The 15,920-nt window shown below is 49.3% G+C and overlaps 1 protein-coding gene across 1 annotated transcript in view; it reads left to right on the top strand.

Moving 5' to 3' along the window:
* Nucleotides 1-15,920, top strand: part of FAM178B (family with sequence similarity 178 member B) — a 102,290-nt gene that overhangs the window by 40,046 nt on the left and 46,324 nt on the right. Inside the window, exon 10 of the mRNA XM_021708692.1 lies at nucleotides 12,322-12,436. Coding sequence (XP_021564367.1) covers nucleotides 12,322-12,436 — 115 coding nt within the window. The remainder of the gene's footprint in view (nucleotides 1-12,321; nucleotides 12,437-15,920) is intronic.

Here is a 15,920-nt window from a genome sequence, read left to right as displayed (position 1 = left end):
CACCTCAGCCTCCCAAAGGCGCGGGATTACAGGCTGAGCCACCGAGCCCGGCTTAGATTCTCTTTTATTTCAACAATGTGTTATAGTTTTCAGTGTACATATCTTATACTTCTTTTGTTAAATTGATTCCTAAATATTTTGATCTTTTGGTGCTATTATAAATAGAATTATTTCCCTGATTTCCTTTTTGTCTTGTTCATTGCTGGTGTGTAGATACACAACTGATTTTTTTATATTGACCTTATATCCTACAACCTTGCTGAACTTGTTTATTAGCTGTAATCATTTTTGTTGTGTTTGTGTGGTAGAATTTGGTTTTGAAAGCAAACATATTCTTGTGCAACTAACTGCTTGAGAGAAATGACCTCATATTTCTTTAACAGAAATGTTTTGGCTGAGCCCGTGTAGGACTGACCATTAATTAACCCGGTACCAGTTCGAAACAGTGCCTCAAGCAAAGCAACTCCGTCAGCAAGATCAAAACACTTTAGAAAAGGAACAAAACATGCGTAGGTTCTTTCCCATCAGCTTCCAAGACAGTGTTGTTCATTTTTACCTACCCATTCCATTCTCCATCAGCTTCTATAATATTTGTGTAGGAGGAGGGGGTTATAATAAAACAGAATGACCCTAGCCAGTGCATTCTTTGGATATTTTGAAAGTGGGCGAGAAGTTCAGCTCTAATGGCAAAATCAGTGTTACTTTTCTAAGCAGGGTCTTTGGACACTTTGTCCCTCCTCATTTGATCACCACGCTTTTCCCTTTGTTCCTGGAGCTTCTGTATCATAGTCACTGGCACTTTGGGGTCTCTTGGACATGCCTCATTTTGTGGGTCACTTTTCTGCGTTTGCTTGCTCATATGCTCTTTCCTTCTCTTCCTTCGTTTCTTTCTTCCTCCCTCTCTCTTTTTCTCCCAGTTAATATTTATAAGGTTGCTTCTTATAAAAAAATAAAAAACAAAAATAAGGTGACTGCTAATCTTGCTACTGAGGTAACCCCTGTTTTGGTTTTTTTTTTTTAAGTACTCTATGTACCAAACTTGTCAAATTCAAATGCTAGAGAAAGGTGCAAAACAAAGATTGAAAGCTTTCCTCCCCAGCCACACCCACAACCACTTCTTCCCAAGTACTCTTTAGTAACAGTTTCTTGGGATTGTTTCCAGGAACAAAACCTAATGTACCATCCATATTTTGTATATATTTTTCATGTTTATTTTTTTAGTCAATACCATATTTCCTTTGCCACATCACTATCCATCTGAAATTATTAATACCTCCAGTGGAGAGTTGCTCTTCTAGGAGTCTCCCAGTTCTCTCTCCTGGTCTCTAGAGAATCCACACCCCGTGCAAGGCAGGTCGGGCAGAGTTTTCTAGATCAGGGGTCTCCGGAGTGGGGCTGGGGTCCTGGAGGCGGGATGAGCCATTGGGGTGCAGAAAGAAAACGTCAACATATATTTTAGCGCATCCTTCTTTTAAAAAACAGCTTTATTGGCTGGGCTCGGTGGCTCAAGCCTGTAATCCCAGCACTTTGGGAGGCAGAGGCAAGAGGATTGCCTGAGCCTGGGGGTTCGAGACCAGCCTGGGCAACTTGGTGAACCCTCCTCTCTACAATAAATCAAACAAATTAGCTGGACGTGGTGGTGCGTGCCTGTAGTTCCAGCTGAGGTGGAAGGATCGCCTGAGCCCAACTGGTCAAGGCTGCGGTGGCTGTGAGTATACCACTGCACTCCAGCCTGGTGAACAGAGTGAGACTCCAACTCAAAAAATAAAATAAAAACCAGTCTTATTGAGGTACAATTGACATCCATTAAGTTGTGCACATCTGAAGTGTACAGTTTATGTACTAGACATAGTGTATACATACATACCTATGAAGCAACCACCACAATTGAACTAATAAATGTGTACATCGCACCCAAAAGTTTCCTTGGGCCTCTTCATAATTGATCTCTCCCTCCCCTCCTACCTGTAGGAAACTATGGATCTGCTTTCTGTCACTACAGAGTAGTTTGTATTTCCTAGAACCTTATATAAATGGAAAGATGCAGTAGGTATTCCCCTTTTTGGGAGGGGGATGTCTGACTTCTTCACACAGAATAATTATTTTAAAATTTAAGCAGTCAAAAATCCTTTAGTCTATATATCTGGTTGACGCTTTCTGCTCTTCATTGCCTTATAAGGAGGTGTCCTCACCTCACCTGATTTGCCCCTGTCATGGGGGGGCCAGGACAGCTGCTTGCCAGGGTGACAGGAATTGAGCTGATCAGCACCTCCAGGAGCCTACCGGAGTGGAGGCCCCACTTGTGGCAGCTGCCCACTGGAGTTCCACAACCCCCATGAGCGGATGGCATCTCCCATGGTGGCAGCAATGGCTGCCTACACATGGGAGCACTCATGTTCCCAGGCCCTGGACTCAATACTCTGTTCATGTGCAGGGTGCCCTCACTCCTTAATTCCACAGGACTGGTCCCATTGTCCCCAGAGAGGTGGGCTGGGATCCAGGTGTGCCACCCCAGCTGCATGCATAATTCCTACAGTGGTGCTGTGAGAATGTGGTTTAGACCCCAATAGGCAAGAAAACATTTGGAGGACCACCCAGAAGACCCCATGGCCCAGCTCCCTCAGAGCCATCATTTGCTTGGCATGGCCCCTTCAAAGTCTCCAATTAGAATTCGGTGATAACAGTAATTCAGCTTCGTAATTGCTCTTTGTTTTTAAAACATATTATTGTTGGATATGATAATAAAAGTAATTTAATTAAAAATAATAGCTAACATTTCTAGAGAGCTTAATTTGTGCTAGGCACCAAGCCCAGGGCTTGGCCTATCTCATTTAATCACAACAACCCAACAAGTAGGTGCTATTATTCTCCCATGATACAAATAATGAGGGGCTAGAAGGTATAAGGAATGCTTGCCCAAGCTTTACGCTGTTTGCATGATGCACTCCATTTCCTGTGTGGTTGGCCAAGCCCTGTCCAGCTCATTTGATCTTATTCTCTTTCTGACTCTGTGTTCCAGCCTCACCATGCCCCTTTGCTTCCAACTTCCCTCCTGCCACAGGTCCTTCGTATGTGCCAATCTCGCTGCCTGGGATGCTTTCCTCCCTCCCTGCAGCAGCCTCCTGACTCTTGCCTTCGTAACTCTATCTCTTCCTCTAGGTTACTCGGTTTCACTGGCATGTAAAACCCAGGCCTGCCCGCCCCGTGTCCAGCCCCACTTCCTTCTACGCTCAGCTCCCTCTTCCACTCTTTGTGGCTTCTGTCATAGTTGATGGTAGATGATTTAACTAATAGCATCTCTCCCAGTGTGCAGCTCCAGAATGCAGGGACCAGGTCTATGTTGTTTTTTCTAGCCTTCTTTTGGGTTCCTGGATGCTACACGAACCAGGTCCGCAGTAGGACTCAGATTGTTTTTTGTTGAATGAGCTGGTGAGTCTCGAGGAATGCCTGCATTGCCTGCAACAGACAGCAGCCTCTTCTCTGGACGGCTGCTCTGGTCCTGTGTGGTCAGTCGGCTGTGGAGCTGTGTGTGCGAGCCAAGCTCTGATGTGCCGTCTGGTCCTCCGAGGTCAGGACATGGAGTCCGCTTACCTTGTGAGGACACGCCTGCATGCTGCACCCCAGTTCAGCTGGCATCTCCCTCATCCTCCTGCCTGTGGGCCATTCATTTCCTGTCTCAGCCACTACATCCCACATGGTGCCGCTTCATCAGGTGCCAGTGAAGCCCAGATGAGTTAGTTCCGGTAGTGTCCGTACAGTACCTGTCACCAGGATGTTTTAAAAATTGCAGTGAGGCCGGACTCAGTGGCTCAGCCTGTAATCCCAGCACTTTGAGAGGCCAAGGCAAGTGGATTGCCTGAGCCTGCGGGTTCGAGACCAGCCTGGGCAACTTGGTGAGACCTTATCTCTACAATAAATTTAAAAAGTTAGCGGGGCGTGGTAGCTCTCGCCTGTAGTTCCGGCAACTTGGATGTCTGAGGAGGAAGGATCGCCGAGACCCAGCAGGTCAATGCTGGAGTGGCCATGAGTGTGCCACAGCACTCCAGCCTGGGTGAGAGTGAGACTCCAACTCAAACACACACACACACACACACACACACAAATTGCAGATGATTCTAATGTGCTTCTGGGGCTGAGACAGGCCAGGCTTTGAGGACTCTGGCCAAGTGCAAGAACCTCTTGGAGGGGAAGAGAGAGGCCAAGCAATAACAGGGACTTTACTCTCAGCCTGCCTTTTAAAATGAGGGGCAGGGCTAGGCACCTGTAATCATATCACTTTGGGAGGCCAAGATGGGAGGATCATTTGAGGCCAGGAGTTTGAGACCAGCATGTGGTAGTCTCTTGCCTATCGTCCCAGCTACTCAGGAGGCTGAGGCAGGAGAGTCACTGGAGCCCAGCGAGTTCAAGGCTGCAGTGAGCTATCACACCACTGCAGCCTGGACAACAGAGTGAGATCCTGTCTCTTAAAAGAAAATTAAGGAGGTAAAATAAGGGGCAAAATAAATTTAAGTGACTTGAACTAGGAGAGCACCTTAACTTAATGTTTGACTTTTAGACCCTGATCAGAGGGTGTCTATGGCCCCCTCAGAACTCAGCCTCCAGTCATGGCAGTTTTCAGCTCTAAAAAGTATTGATGCCTGGATCTTGCCCTCTGAAATGAGTCTGGGGTGCAGCCTGAGCATGGAGTTTTTTTTTTTGAGTTGGAGTCTCACTCTGTCTCCCAGGCTGGAGTGCAGTGGCATGCTCACAGCTACCCAGCCTCGACCTGCTGGGTTCAGGTGATCCTTCCACCTCAGCCTTCCAAGTAACCAGAACTACAGGCATGCACCACCACACCCGGCTAGCATGGATATTTTAAAACTTTCCTGGGTGATTCCAGCAAGCATCCAGAACTGAGAACCCCTGGGCTACTGGGCCGCAGGCAGTTGGCCTCAGGTGCAATGCCAAGAGCTTTGAGTGTGAGAGGGGAGGCTGCTGGAGTCCACTGACTGCTGCCTACCCCCACTACCCTCATCATCTGCTCCAGCACATGAGGGTAGCCCTGGTGCCGCTCTGGAGCCAGGGCCTCAGCTTTCATTAGTTCAGTGGAGCCCACACTTGGTGGCATGTTGGGATCACTTGGGAATTTCTAAAAATTCCAAAGCCCAAGCCACACCCCAGACTAATTAAACCACAATTGCTGGGAGTGGGGCACAGGTGGCAGTAATTTTTGAGGCTCCCAAAGTGATTCCAAAATGTGCAGAGAAGTCTGAGAACCACAGCATTAGCTTCTCAGCCCTTGATCGAGAAGTGAGCAAACACCACTGACCCTTACACTGCCGGGTCGACTGTGCTGTTCAGGTGCTACGTGTGGAGATCTCGCCTTCGCACACGCGCTCGCTTTCTCTCTCTCTCTCTCTCTCTCTCTCTCTCTCTCTCTCTCTCTCTCTCTGTGTGTTTTGTGGGGGGTAGGGATCTCACTCTGTAGCTCAGGTTGGAGTGTGGTGGCGCGATCACAGTTCACCGCAGCTTCAACCAGTCCTAGGCTCAAGCAGTCCTTTCTCCTCAGCCTCCTGAGTAGCTAGAACTACAGGTGTGCACCACCACACCAGCTGATTTTTGGTAGAGACAAAGTCTTGCTATGTTGCCAGGCTGAACTCCTGGGCTCAAGCAGTCCTCCTGCTTCGTCCTCCCAAAGTACTGGGATTACAGGCCTGAGCCACTGCACCTGGCCCACATATGCTTCTTTCACTCAACAATAAGCACTTAAAGTTTCTCCATGTCCTTTCATGGCTTGATGACCCATTTCTTTTTTATTGCTGAATAATATTTCATTATATGAATGTACCATCGTTTATCTGTTCACCTTTTGAAGGCCATCTTGTTTGCTTCCAGTTTTTGACTGTTTTGAATAAAGCTGCTGTAAATTTAAAAAATTAGCCATGTAGTTCCGGCTACTTGGGTGGCTGAGGAGGAAGGATCGCCTGAACCCAGGATATCAAGGCTGCGATGGGTCATGATCATGCCACTGCACTCCAGCCTGGGTGGCAGAGTGAGACCTTGACTCAAAAAACAGAATCCAAAAAAGCTGCTGTAAACATGCATGTGCAGTTTTTTTTATTTGGGCATAAGTTTACAATTCACTTAAGTAAATTCCAAGGAACACAATTGCTGGGCTGTATGGGAAAAGTATGTTTAGTTTTGTAAGAATCTGCCACACAGTTTTCCAAAGTGGCCATACCCTTTTACATTCCCACCGGCAGTGGATGAAAGTTCCCATTGCTCTACATCCTTGTCAGCATTTGGCGTCTTCTGTTTCATGTTATTCTAGAGATTAGGCATATTCCAAAAATCTCAGGTTCAAAAATCCAAAGTGAGGGTTTAGTAGCCCCTGCATTTATGGGCATTACTGGGAAACTCCTTTAAACTTGGGAGGGTGGTTTGCTACTTCCTTCCTGAGTCACACAAGGTGAGCCCTGCATCCTTAAAAACAACCAAGAATGCATACCTAGGTGGCAGCGTGCGAAAGTGATTGCCTGGAGTTGAGAAGTAACAGCTGGGTCTCAAGCAGCCTTCCTGGACCATGAGGTGACCTTGAGCATGAGAGGCACATGCTGAAAATGGTAGAGCAGAAAAGCGACTCCTGAGAGCCTACAGGTGCCATCAGGTTTCTGTCCAGCTGTGATCTGCCCACCTCCAGACTTCTTTTTAAAACCCTAGCTTATTTAAGCCCCGGTGGGGTTTTGTTTTGCTTTTATTTTTTATTTTGTTTGTTGTTGTTGTTATTTGTAGCAGAACCTAATTGTAGCAGATATGAGTGGTTCTGTAGTTTGCCACAATGCAACTCTGTTCCCCATACCTAGGGCCTCGAATGCTTGATGGTGTTGGGTGACACTAGGCGGTGGTGTGAGTTACGGAGGGCAGGAGAGAGGAGAGGTGGCCTGGGGACGGCACCGCCTGCCCTGTACACGCACTCCTGTGAATAAACAAGCCAGGGGCCTACCGAGATGGTGTTGGGGGAAGTGCAGAGTATATTACAGCAAGACAGGGAGGTCATCAGGAGCACCTCAGGGTGAGTGAGGAGAAAAGGGAAAATGAAGGCATCCACGGAGGTGGTGGTGGGATGGAAAAGAAACAAAAAGAATGTTCCAAAAGAATGTGGGTACAGATCTGGAAAAGAACCAGTGTGGGAGAAAGGCCTCAACCAGCCAGTGTCAGAATTTACCAAGCTCTCCCTGGGCACGCCATGTCACTGTGGGAAGGGTATCAGCTTGCATCCTGTGCTAACACTGCCATTGGGGGCAACAAAATGTGTGTTTTTCAAATATAGACAGGACACGGGATTTTGTTTTTCATTGAGTACGTGGCTCCCATTGATAAAGACACACCCTCCTCAAAAGACAGTTGCTCTGGCCGGGTGCGGTGGCTCAAGCCTGTATAATCCCAGCACTTTGGGAGGCCGAGATGAGAGGATTGCCTGAGCTCAGGGGTTCGAGACCAGCCTCGGCAACTTGGTAAGATCTCATCTCTACAATAAATCAAATAAATAAATAAACCAGGCATGGTAGCACGCGCCTGTAGTTCCAGCTACTTGGAAGGCTAAGACGGAAGGATTGCCTGAGTCCAGCAGGTCAAGGCTGCAGTGGCCATGAGCATGCCACTGCACTCCAGCCTGGGTGACAGCGTGAGACTCCAACTCAAAAAAAAAAAAGACATTTGCTCCCCTTTGCCCTTGGTCCTTGCCCCAGTCTGCAAGGCCTGCAAGATGTCCCCTCCCTTTCCCCCATTCTCTTCCTTTTCCTCATCCCCCAGCCCTGGGCCTTTGCCAACTCCAGCACCCTGAGCTCCTTGTTGAACTTAAAAGAAGGAAGCGTGCCCTGGCCTCAGATCTCTGCCAGGCTCCCCAATTCCCTCAGGGTGCTCCAACATCCCCAGACCGCCCTTCTTCCAAGATATTGGTGTTTGTCTTTCCTGTGTATGTGTATGTTTCCCCACCGAACCATCAGCACCATGAGAGGAGGACTTCTGTGTGTTTGGTTCACTGCTGAGTCCTCAGCATTTAGAATAGGATGCAAATGTTCGATTAACATTTGCTGAGTGAAAATGCAGTTTAAATGACTAAAGCTAAAGCTAATTGACTAAAGCTAGTATACTGAAGCAAGTTTAAATGTAAGTACCAAAGTACTACAGGAAGTTAAGTAACTGGAGTTGAGAGGATACAAAAGAATCCAATTTAAAGCCTCCTGTAAACACTGTGAGCCTTGCTCTCCAGTTAGGATCAGGGCTCAGTCTGATGGGTAACTCACTTTCCCTCAGGAACCAGCCCCCCCCCAAAGGCTAATGTGGACCTCCCATCTACTGTGGCACCTAGTGACCTAGGCAGATGGTGCTGCTTGTCCCCTAGTACAGCCACCCCTACCAGTGCTCATTAGCTATTTGATTGGAGGGGATGGATGAGAATAGAGTCTGGCCTGGTGCAGTGGCTCACCCCTGCATTCTCAGCACTTTGGGAGGCAGAGGTGGGAGAATTGCTTGAGCTCAGGAGTTCAAGCTCACCAGCCTAAGCAACATAGTAAGACTTTGTGTCAACAAAAAAATTAGCCAGGCATGGTAGTGCATGCCTGTAGTCCCAGCTACTTAGGGGGCTGAGGCAGAAGGATCGCTTGAGCCCAGGAGGTCAAGGCTGTGGTGAGCCAGGATCTCACCACTGCACTCCAGACTGGGCAACAGAGTGAGGCCCTGACTCAAAAACAAAAAAGAAGAAAAGAAAGAAAGACAGAGCCTGCAGCCTGTGGACCCTGCCCCCTGCCATCATAGCCCTAAAGCCCAAGATGAGAATGAGGGGGCATGATGTAGGCCCTGGGAGGAGCGGCTGGGGAACATGGGGAGGTGGAGGCGGCTTTTGTGGTGAGCATGGTTTTCCCATTCAATGTGAATGGGGCCGGGAGGATGGTGGTGAATCAACAGCTGCTTCCATAGCACAGATGGAAAAGTCACTTTTATTTTAGGCCTGGGCTTTTCTTCCCCTGCCTTTCTCCCGGAAACATCAGTTCCACCCCAGAAGAGAGACCTAAAGGGACACCTCCAGACTCCCGGCCTCTACACAGAGCCCAGAGGCTCGGGACTGTTGGTGCTGGCGTTTTAAAAGGCACAGTGCTCCGGTGCTCCCAGGAGAACCCCCCAAAATGACTGTTCTGTGCATGGAGGGACTGAGGTAGGGAGTTGGAGGCCAGCAGCCTTGTGTCTTGAGTTTTCCTCTGTGTCAGCTCTCCAGAAATCCCTCATTCGGGATAAACCATGCTCAGGAAAGGCTGAGCACATGGCCTACTTATAGGCAGCGTTAATTATGGGCTCTGGGGTGGCATTTTCCTGTCATCATATAACCAGCTTCCAGGGCTGTTGATAGGGACTGATTTGTCCCGAGACCTTCCAAACCCCTTCTCTGACCGTGCTCCTGACACCTCAGCCTGGGTCCTGCTGTGGTGTGGAGCAATGACTGGGTGGGAGAGGAAAGAAGCGACAATGCCAGGCTCCGGGCTGGAGGCTGGCAGGGTTAGCACTGCAGCCTGCCAAGGGGATTCACAGCAGAAGATGCATCTGTGTGGGCCAAGGTGGGGTTTCGAGGGGTGGCTGGACGCAGCTCCTTTTGGGGTCTGAGGCTGCTAGCAGGAGGTTGCAGCCCAGCTGGGCCTCGCAGGGCCTTACCCTGGGTTGATTGTCTTCCCCTCCCTGGAAAGTTCATCTGCCCACCCACAGGTTCCTGCAAATACGTGCATAGTCCCGCAAAGGCGCTGGTAAACAGTTCTGTCTTGCGAGTGGAATCTCATTGTGTTTTGCAGACTTCATGCTTTCCAGCTCGTTTGTGAAGCGAGCAAGGGGTATCATTAGCGCTCTCTTACTTGTTAAGTTGCCCGAGAGGGAAAAAAAACAAACAAGAAAGTTTTTCCTCCTTCGAGAGTCTAATTACTTGCTTGGTGAGTCCCAACCCATATACATTTCCAAAGAGAGAGACACTCGATTCCTGCCGAAGAAATGTCTTGGGCGGGTTTCAGGGACAGACCCTCTGCCTGCTATTCTGCTGTCTGCCATCACTGTAACCGAGCAAGACAGTTGTCAAAACTTCTCGATGAGTTTAGGAAGCTCTGCCTCCTGTGGTGGTCCTTGGGGAAGTCCCCACCCTGTGGTGGTCCTTGGGGAAGTCCCCACCCCACTCCAACCTTCCTTTCTCTTGGCCCATTCTTGCCTCCAGTCACAACATGCCACACTCCTTCGTACTGCCCTGCCTCTGTCATTTCTGGCCCTATGATGGGTGTGTGCTTTCCTTCCCCTTACATGTCCCTTGCCTTGGCCCCCTCGCCAACCCCAGTGAATTCCCCGCCTCTGAGCAGGCTCTGTATCTTGTACCTGCTTTTGTTTTTGCACAAGCCCGCTTACTTTATTTATCTGACTCCTCTCCCTACTAGGCTGAGCTCCCTGAGGGAGGTCTCCACTCCATCACCTTTTTATCTTTCACATCTAGCTAGTGCCCACACACAGTGGAGTGCACTGGAGTGGGTGGGTCCTTAGGATGGAACACTCACCCTCCAGAATAGTGAAGGTTCAAGCATGTACTTCCGATGTGTCCCTAGCCCAGCTTCCCAGTTTTTGATTCCCGTGCCTCACCCATTGTCAAATATAACATCTGCATTCTTGACACTAGCAACCCATCTTGTGACTTGTTTTTAGTTACCCTCTGTCTTAGTCTGTTTGAGCACTGTGACATTATACTGGGTGATTTATAAACAGCAGAACTGTTTTGCTCACAATTCTGGAGCCTGGGAAGTCCGAGATCAAAGCACCCACAAATTGAATGTCTGGTGAGGGCTCGCTGCCCCAAAGATGGCGCCTTCTAGCCATGTCCTCCCATGGCAGTCAGGTACAAGGGCAAACAAGCCCCTTCAGGCCTCTTTTATAAGGGTACTGATCCCTCTCATAAGATCTCCAGCCTCATGACCTAATTATCTCCCAAAGGTTCACCTCTTGATGCTATCACATTGGAGGTCAAGTTTCAACATAAGAACTTTGGGAGGGGACATAAACATTGAGAACATAGCAAGACTCCACAAAAAAATTTAAAAATTAGCTGGGCCGTGGTGGTGTGCACCTGTAGTTCTAGCTACTCAGGGGGCTGAGGTGGGAGGATCGCCTGAGCCTAGGAGGTCAAGGCTGCAGTAAACAGTGGTCATGCCACTGTGTTCCAGCTTGGGTGACAAAGTGAGACCCTGACTCAAAAACAAAACAATTTTAAAAAAGAAAAAAATCCATAGCGCCCTCCTAACTGTGTACTGATTTGTTTTGGTCATATTTGTTTTGGAATCTCTCCATTCACTCATTCATTCATTCTGCTTGCTTCCTGGACCAGCCACTTTTTAGGTCCAGGGCATGCAGCAGTGAACAACACATGTGGCCCCTGCCCTCATGAAACTTACATTCTAATAGGGAGAGACAGACAAGAAGCCAGTCAGTCGATAAGTAAAGTAATGTGGAGGAATGATGACAGGTGGGGACATGGGCTCTGCCTCTCGATGGGTCCTGGGAGGTCACAACGCAAAGGGCACATGGGATGGGAGGTCCTGTGCAGTCATTCTTGGAAAAGATGCTCGGCCACGTCATTTTTTATTTTTCTACTCTTTTGCTTGTGAAAATGTTCTTGAGTATTCTGGCAGAAGAAAAGGCCCTGATTATGTAAGGTTTTCCTTGTTTGCTGATGTGGTTAGATAATCATTCATATTTTGTTAAACTGGTCCCCATAGCCTACACTTGCTGAGAAGACACATCCCAAGCTGTGGAAGGAAGGGAAGGCATGCTCCCAGCAGGAACAGTGTACCAGGGGACATCCAAATGTTGCCGCAAGGGTGGGGCAAGTCAGCAGTGGGCTTAGTACTGGCCTCTGCACTTCCGTAGCAGAAAGCCTAAGGTGTGAGACAGGTGTCCTCTACATCTTGCTGTGTCAGGATCTCTGGTTCAGGACTCTTCACATCACTTAGCTATGGGCAGCCAGGCACCCTGACCTGCCTGATGCGTATGGTCAGACGGTCAGGGCTTGGTACTCCTTGGGCCTTTGCCCTTCACTGAAACCATACTTTGAAGACCTAATGAGAGAACGCTCAGGAGGACATTCAGATTCCCAAAGCTCTGACAATAATTGAAAACCACTGGTTGCTTCATTCTCACAGATAACACCTGTGGTGTCAGAAACTTCACAAACTGGTTACCTTGGGCTGGGGCTGTCACAGCCAGCTCCTCCTGTGCGTCCTGCCCTCCTCTCCCTGCTCTAACTCACTGCCTCCTTTGGCCTGACAGGCGAAGATGAGCCCTGGTGGTGCCCCTCCCTGCAGGAAGTCAAGGAGGTGTTGTACAGTCTGGGAGCCCACGACACTGCTCTGGACCCACTAGGGCCCTCTCAGCAGGACAGCAGGTGAGTACTTCCCTTTTCTCGCTGCCTTCTCTCGTTTGAAAGTTATTGGATTGGGCCTGGCCCTGGCCCTGGCCCATGTTGGGGAATTACAGAACAACCATTCTCCCACCCTTGAGTAGAAGTAGCACTCCGCGAATGGCAAGTGAATTTCTGTGCTCCCAGCCTCAGAGATGGGAAGCACCAGGGATAGATGAGCCTCGCTGCTTTGTCTATACCTGTTTCTGCCACTGACTGACTCAGAGCCCCTGCTGCTCCCCCCTCTTCAATGAAACCCAGACTTCCCAGCCTAGTTAGTATCTTCCCAGATGTGTTCCAATCTCTTTAGTCTGTCTCCAAACCTCTCGCTTGGTCTAATGCCTAATATCGATTCACAAACAGCAAAGCAGGGTTTTATACTTCTGCAGTGCTCAGCTTGTTTTATGAGTGCCCACTGTGTGCCCTGGGCTAGGTTTGGTAGTGAACAATGATGCATCATCCCCGCCCTCTAGGAATAGTGCCACATAAAACATAAATAATGATTGTTGGGTGGACAGTGACTAGATCAAGGTTGTAAGATTGTTGTATATTATAATCTTGTTCTACAAATTATTGCACATCTCAACTCTTGCTTGAAAATCCTGGTCTAGCCCAGTGGCTCATGTTTGTAATTCCAGCACTTTGGGAGACTGAGGTGAGAGAATTGCTGGAGCCCAGGAGTTTGAGACCAGCCTGGGCAACGTAGTGAGACCTCTATCTGTATAAAACCTCATCACATGTCTCATCACACACACACAAATTTTTTTTTTTATTAATTGGGTATGGTGGTGCATGCCTGTGGTCCCAGCTACTCAGGAGGCTGAAGTGGAAGGATCGCCTTAGCCCAGGAGTGAGCCATGGTCATGCCACTGCACAACAGCTTGGGCAATAGAATGAGACCATGACTCAAAAAAAAGAAAAAAATGTAAAAAAAGACAAAAAGGGTGGCGCTCGGTGGCTCAGCCTGTAATCCTAGCACTTTGGAAGGCCGAGGCAAGTGGATTGCCTGAGCCCGTGGGTTCGAGACTCGCCCGGGCAACTTGGTGAGACCTCGTCTCTACAGTAAATCAAAAATTAGCTGGGCATGGTAGCGCTCACCTGTATTTCTGGCTACTTGGAAGGCTAAGGCGGAAGGATGGCCTGAGCCCAATGGGTTGAGGCTGCGGTGGCCGGGAGCGTGCCACTGCACTTCTAGTCTGGGCGACAGAGTGAGACTCCAACTCAAAAAAAAAAAAAAAAAGACAAAGAGAAAATCATTTGAGAAGTTGGTTTGAGATACAACAGTGTTTTGAAATCTGGAGGGGCTGTTATATAAGAACCCCCTCCATGCATCCTGCTGACAACCCTTGGCTCCAGGAGGTGCCAGGACCTTTTCCCTTGCCTTGGTGGGCAGATGTTCCTCTGCAGTGAAAGCTGGAGCTTTCTTAAGAACCTGTTCCACGACTGTGTTTAGAAATTGTCTGCCAATGCAAACCACACTCAGCTCTGCTATAAATACCCCATGCATGTGCCAGCCTGTGGTGTTCCTACCCCTTTCCCACCCGGAGTTCCGTATCTGGTGGCTTCCAATAAGCCACTTGGCTCTTTCTAACATGGAGCTTCAGTCACACCGCTGTCTTCGATGAGTGAGGGACAGAATGACACTCAGAAAAACAAAGGCATGTGGGGGGGGCGGGGCCTGGAGGGGATGGGGTTTAGAAGAGCCAAATGTGACCGCTGTGATGAGCACCTTGCCAGTCCACCTGGGAGTGAGAGGTGGCACTGGAGACTTACAAGCACAGGGTTCCACACCACTCTGCAGAGAGCCATTTTCCCCCTTCACTGCCTCCCAGTCCTTCCAGGATTTGAGGGCTCCCTGCCTTCCATGCTGCAGGACAAATCTGCTGTCTCCTGGGCAGCTGAGGGTGGGGGATGGGGTGATGAGAGCCATGGCCCTTTAAATGCGTCATCTCAAGTACTTTGGAACACAAACCTCAGCACGCAGACCTCAGCTTTCCCAGGCATAGTTAAGACCCGTGTGGGAGGAAGGCAGAGCCATGCTGTCCTAGAGCAGGGCCCAGAAAGCTGCCAGAGCCTCTTGTCACATTCCCAGACACGCTGTTTTGACACCCTACCGCCTTTCCTTGGGCCCCAGACCTTGGGCTGGCTGTTAACACCATTCCCCCTCCGAGGATTCAGAACAACCCTAGACGATCCAGCTGATGGCTGCAGGGGTGGGTTTCCCTGCTTGCAGTTCTGTGAGAACAGGTTGGGCACCTTCTGCCAAGCCACTCAGGACCAGGGAGGCTCTTCTGCCTGGAGACTCTGCCCATGTCTTCCCTGAGTTGGGTGGGTGATGAAAATGCTCCAGTAGGTTTCCTGGGTTGCTGCCTGGCTGCTATACTTGGGAAGCTCTGGATCTCATGGGTCTGGAGACAATACCTCCAGAGTATTAAGGAAGTATCAAGAAGGTTCCAGCATCTCCTCCCCCAAGGGCACCCTTCATGGATATGTGGGCCACAAGGAAAACCTCAAGGGAGGCCACCTTCTCCCCACTATCCTCTTCGTCCTTGTTCCTGACCATACCCAGAGGCTTGTCTCGTGCCAGTTGGTTCTATGCTAGGTTTGTCTTTTCTGCTGATTTCCGGGGATGCCTCCACCTAGGGTTCCCCTGGCAGAACAGATGCCTCTGGGGCACCCACAGAGCCTCATAATGGCCAAGTCTGGAAATGAAGGGCTGAGATGTCTCTGCCTATGGCCCCACAACTGGGCTGTCTCTCTAGTTGCTATGAGAAAGACAAATCTTTTACCACTTCTTCCTAGTCTCAGATTTCCTTAAAAGCCATCACCATCTTCCATCTAGTGCTTCAGGATTTCCTTTCAAAAAGATGCAGTCTTGGCTGGGCTTAGTGGCTCACACCTGTAATCTTAACACCTTGGAAGGCCAGAGCAGGAGGATTGCTTGAGCCCAGGAGTTCAAGACCAGCCTAGGCAACATAGCGAGACTTTGTCTCTACAAAAAAAATAATTAATAAATAAATTAGCTTGGCATGGTGGCCTGTGACTGTAGTCTCAGCTACTGGGGGGGCTCAGGCAGAAGGATTACCTGAGGACAGGAGGTCAAGGCAGCAGTGGGACATGGTAGTGCGACTGTACTCCAGCCTGGGTGACAGAGTGAGACCCCTAACTCAAAAAAAAAAAAAAAAAAAGATACAGTCTTTCTGCAACTGGACCATGCGGGCCATCTGGTGCACTTTGTTGAAAACAGAGTGGCCCAGGCTGGGCTCTGTGGTTCAACCTGTAATCCCAGCAGTTTGGGAGATTGAGGCGAGTGGATTGCCTGAGCCCACAGGTTTGAGACCAGCCCAGGAAACTTGGCGAGACCTCCTCTCTACAATACATCAAAAATTAATCGGGTGTGGTAGCCCACGCCTGTAGTTCTGGCTCCTTGGAAGGCTGAGGCAGGTTGACGCTGGGGTGGCCGTGAGTA

Source organism: Carlito syrichta, unplaced genomic scaffold, assembly GCF_000164805.1.
Source record: "Carlito syrichta isolate Samal-C Ts95f unplaced genomic scaffold, Tarsius_syrichta-2.0.1 Scaffold143520, whole genome shotgun sequence".
Classification (NCBI taxonomy): domain Eukaryota; kingdom Metazoa; phylum Chordata; class Mammalia; order Primates; family Tarsiidae; genus Carlito; species Carlito syrichta.
The sequence above is the reverse complement of the archived record's forward strand: the minus strand, read 5'-3'. Positions and strand labels throughout refer to the sequence as shown.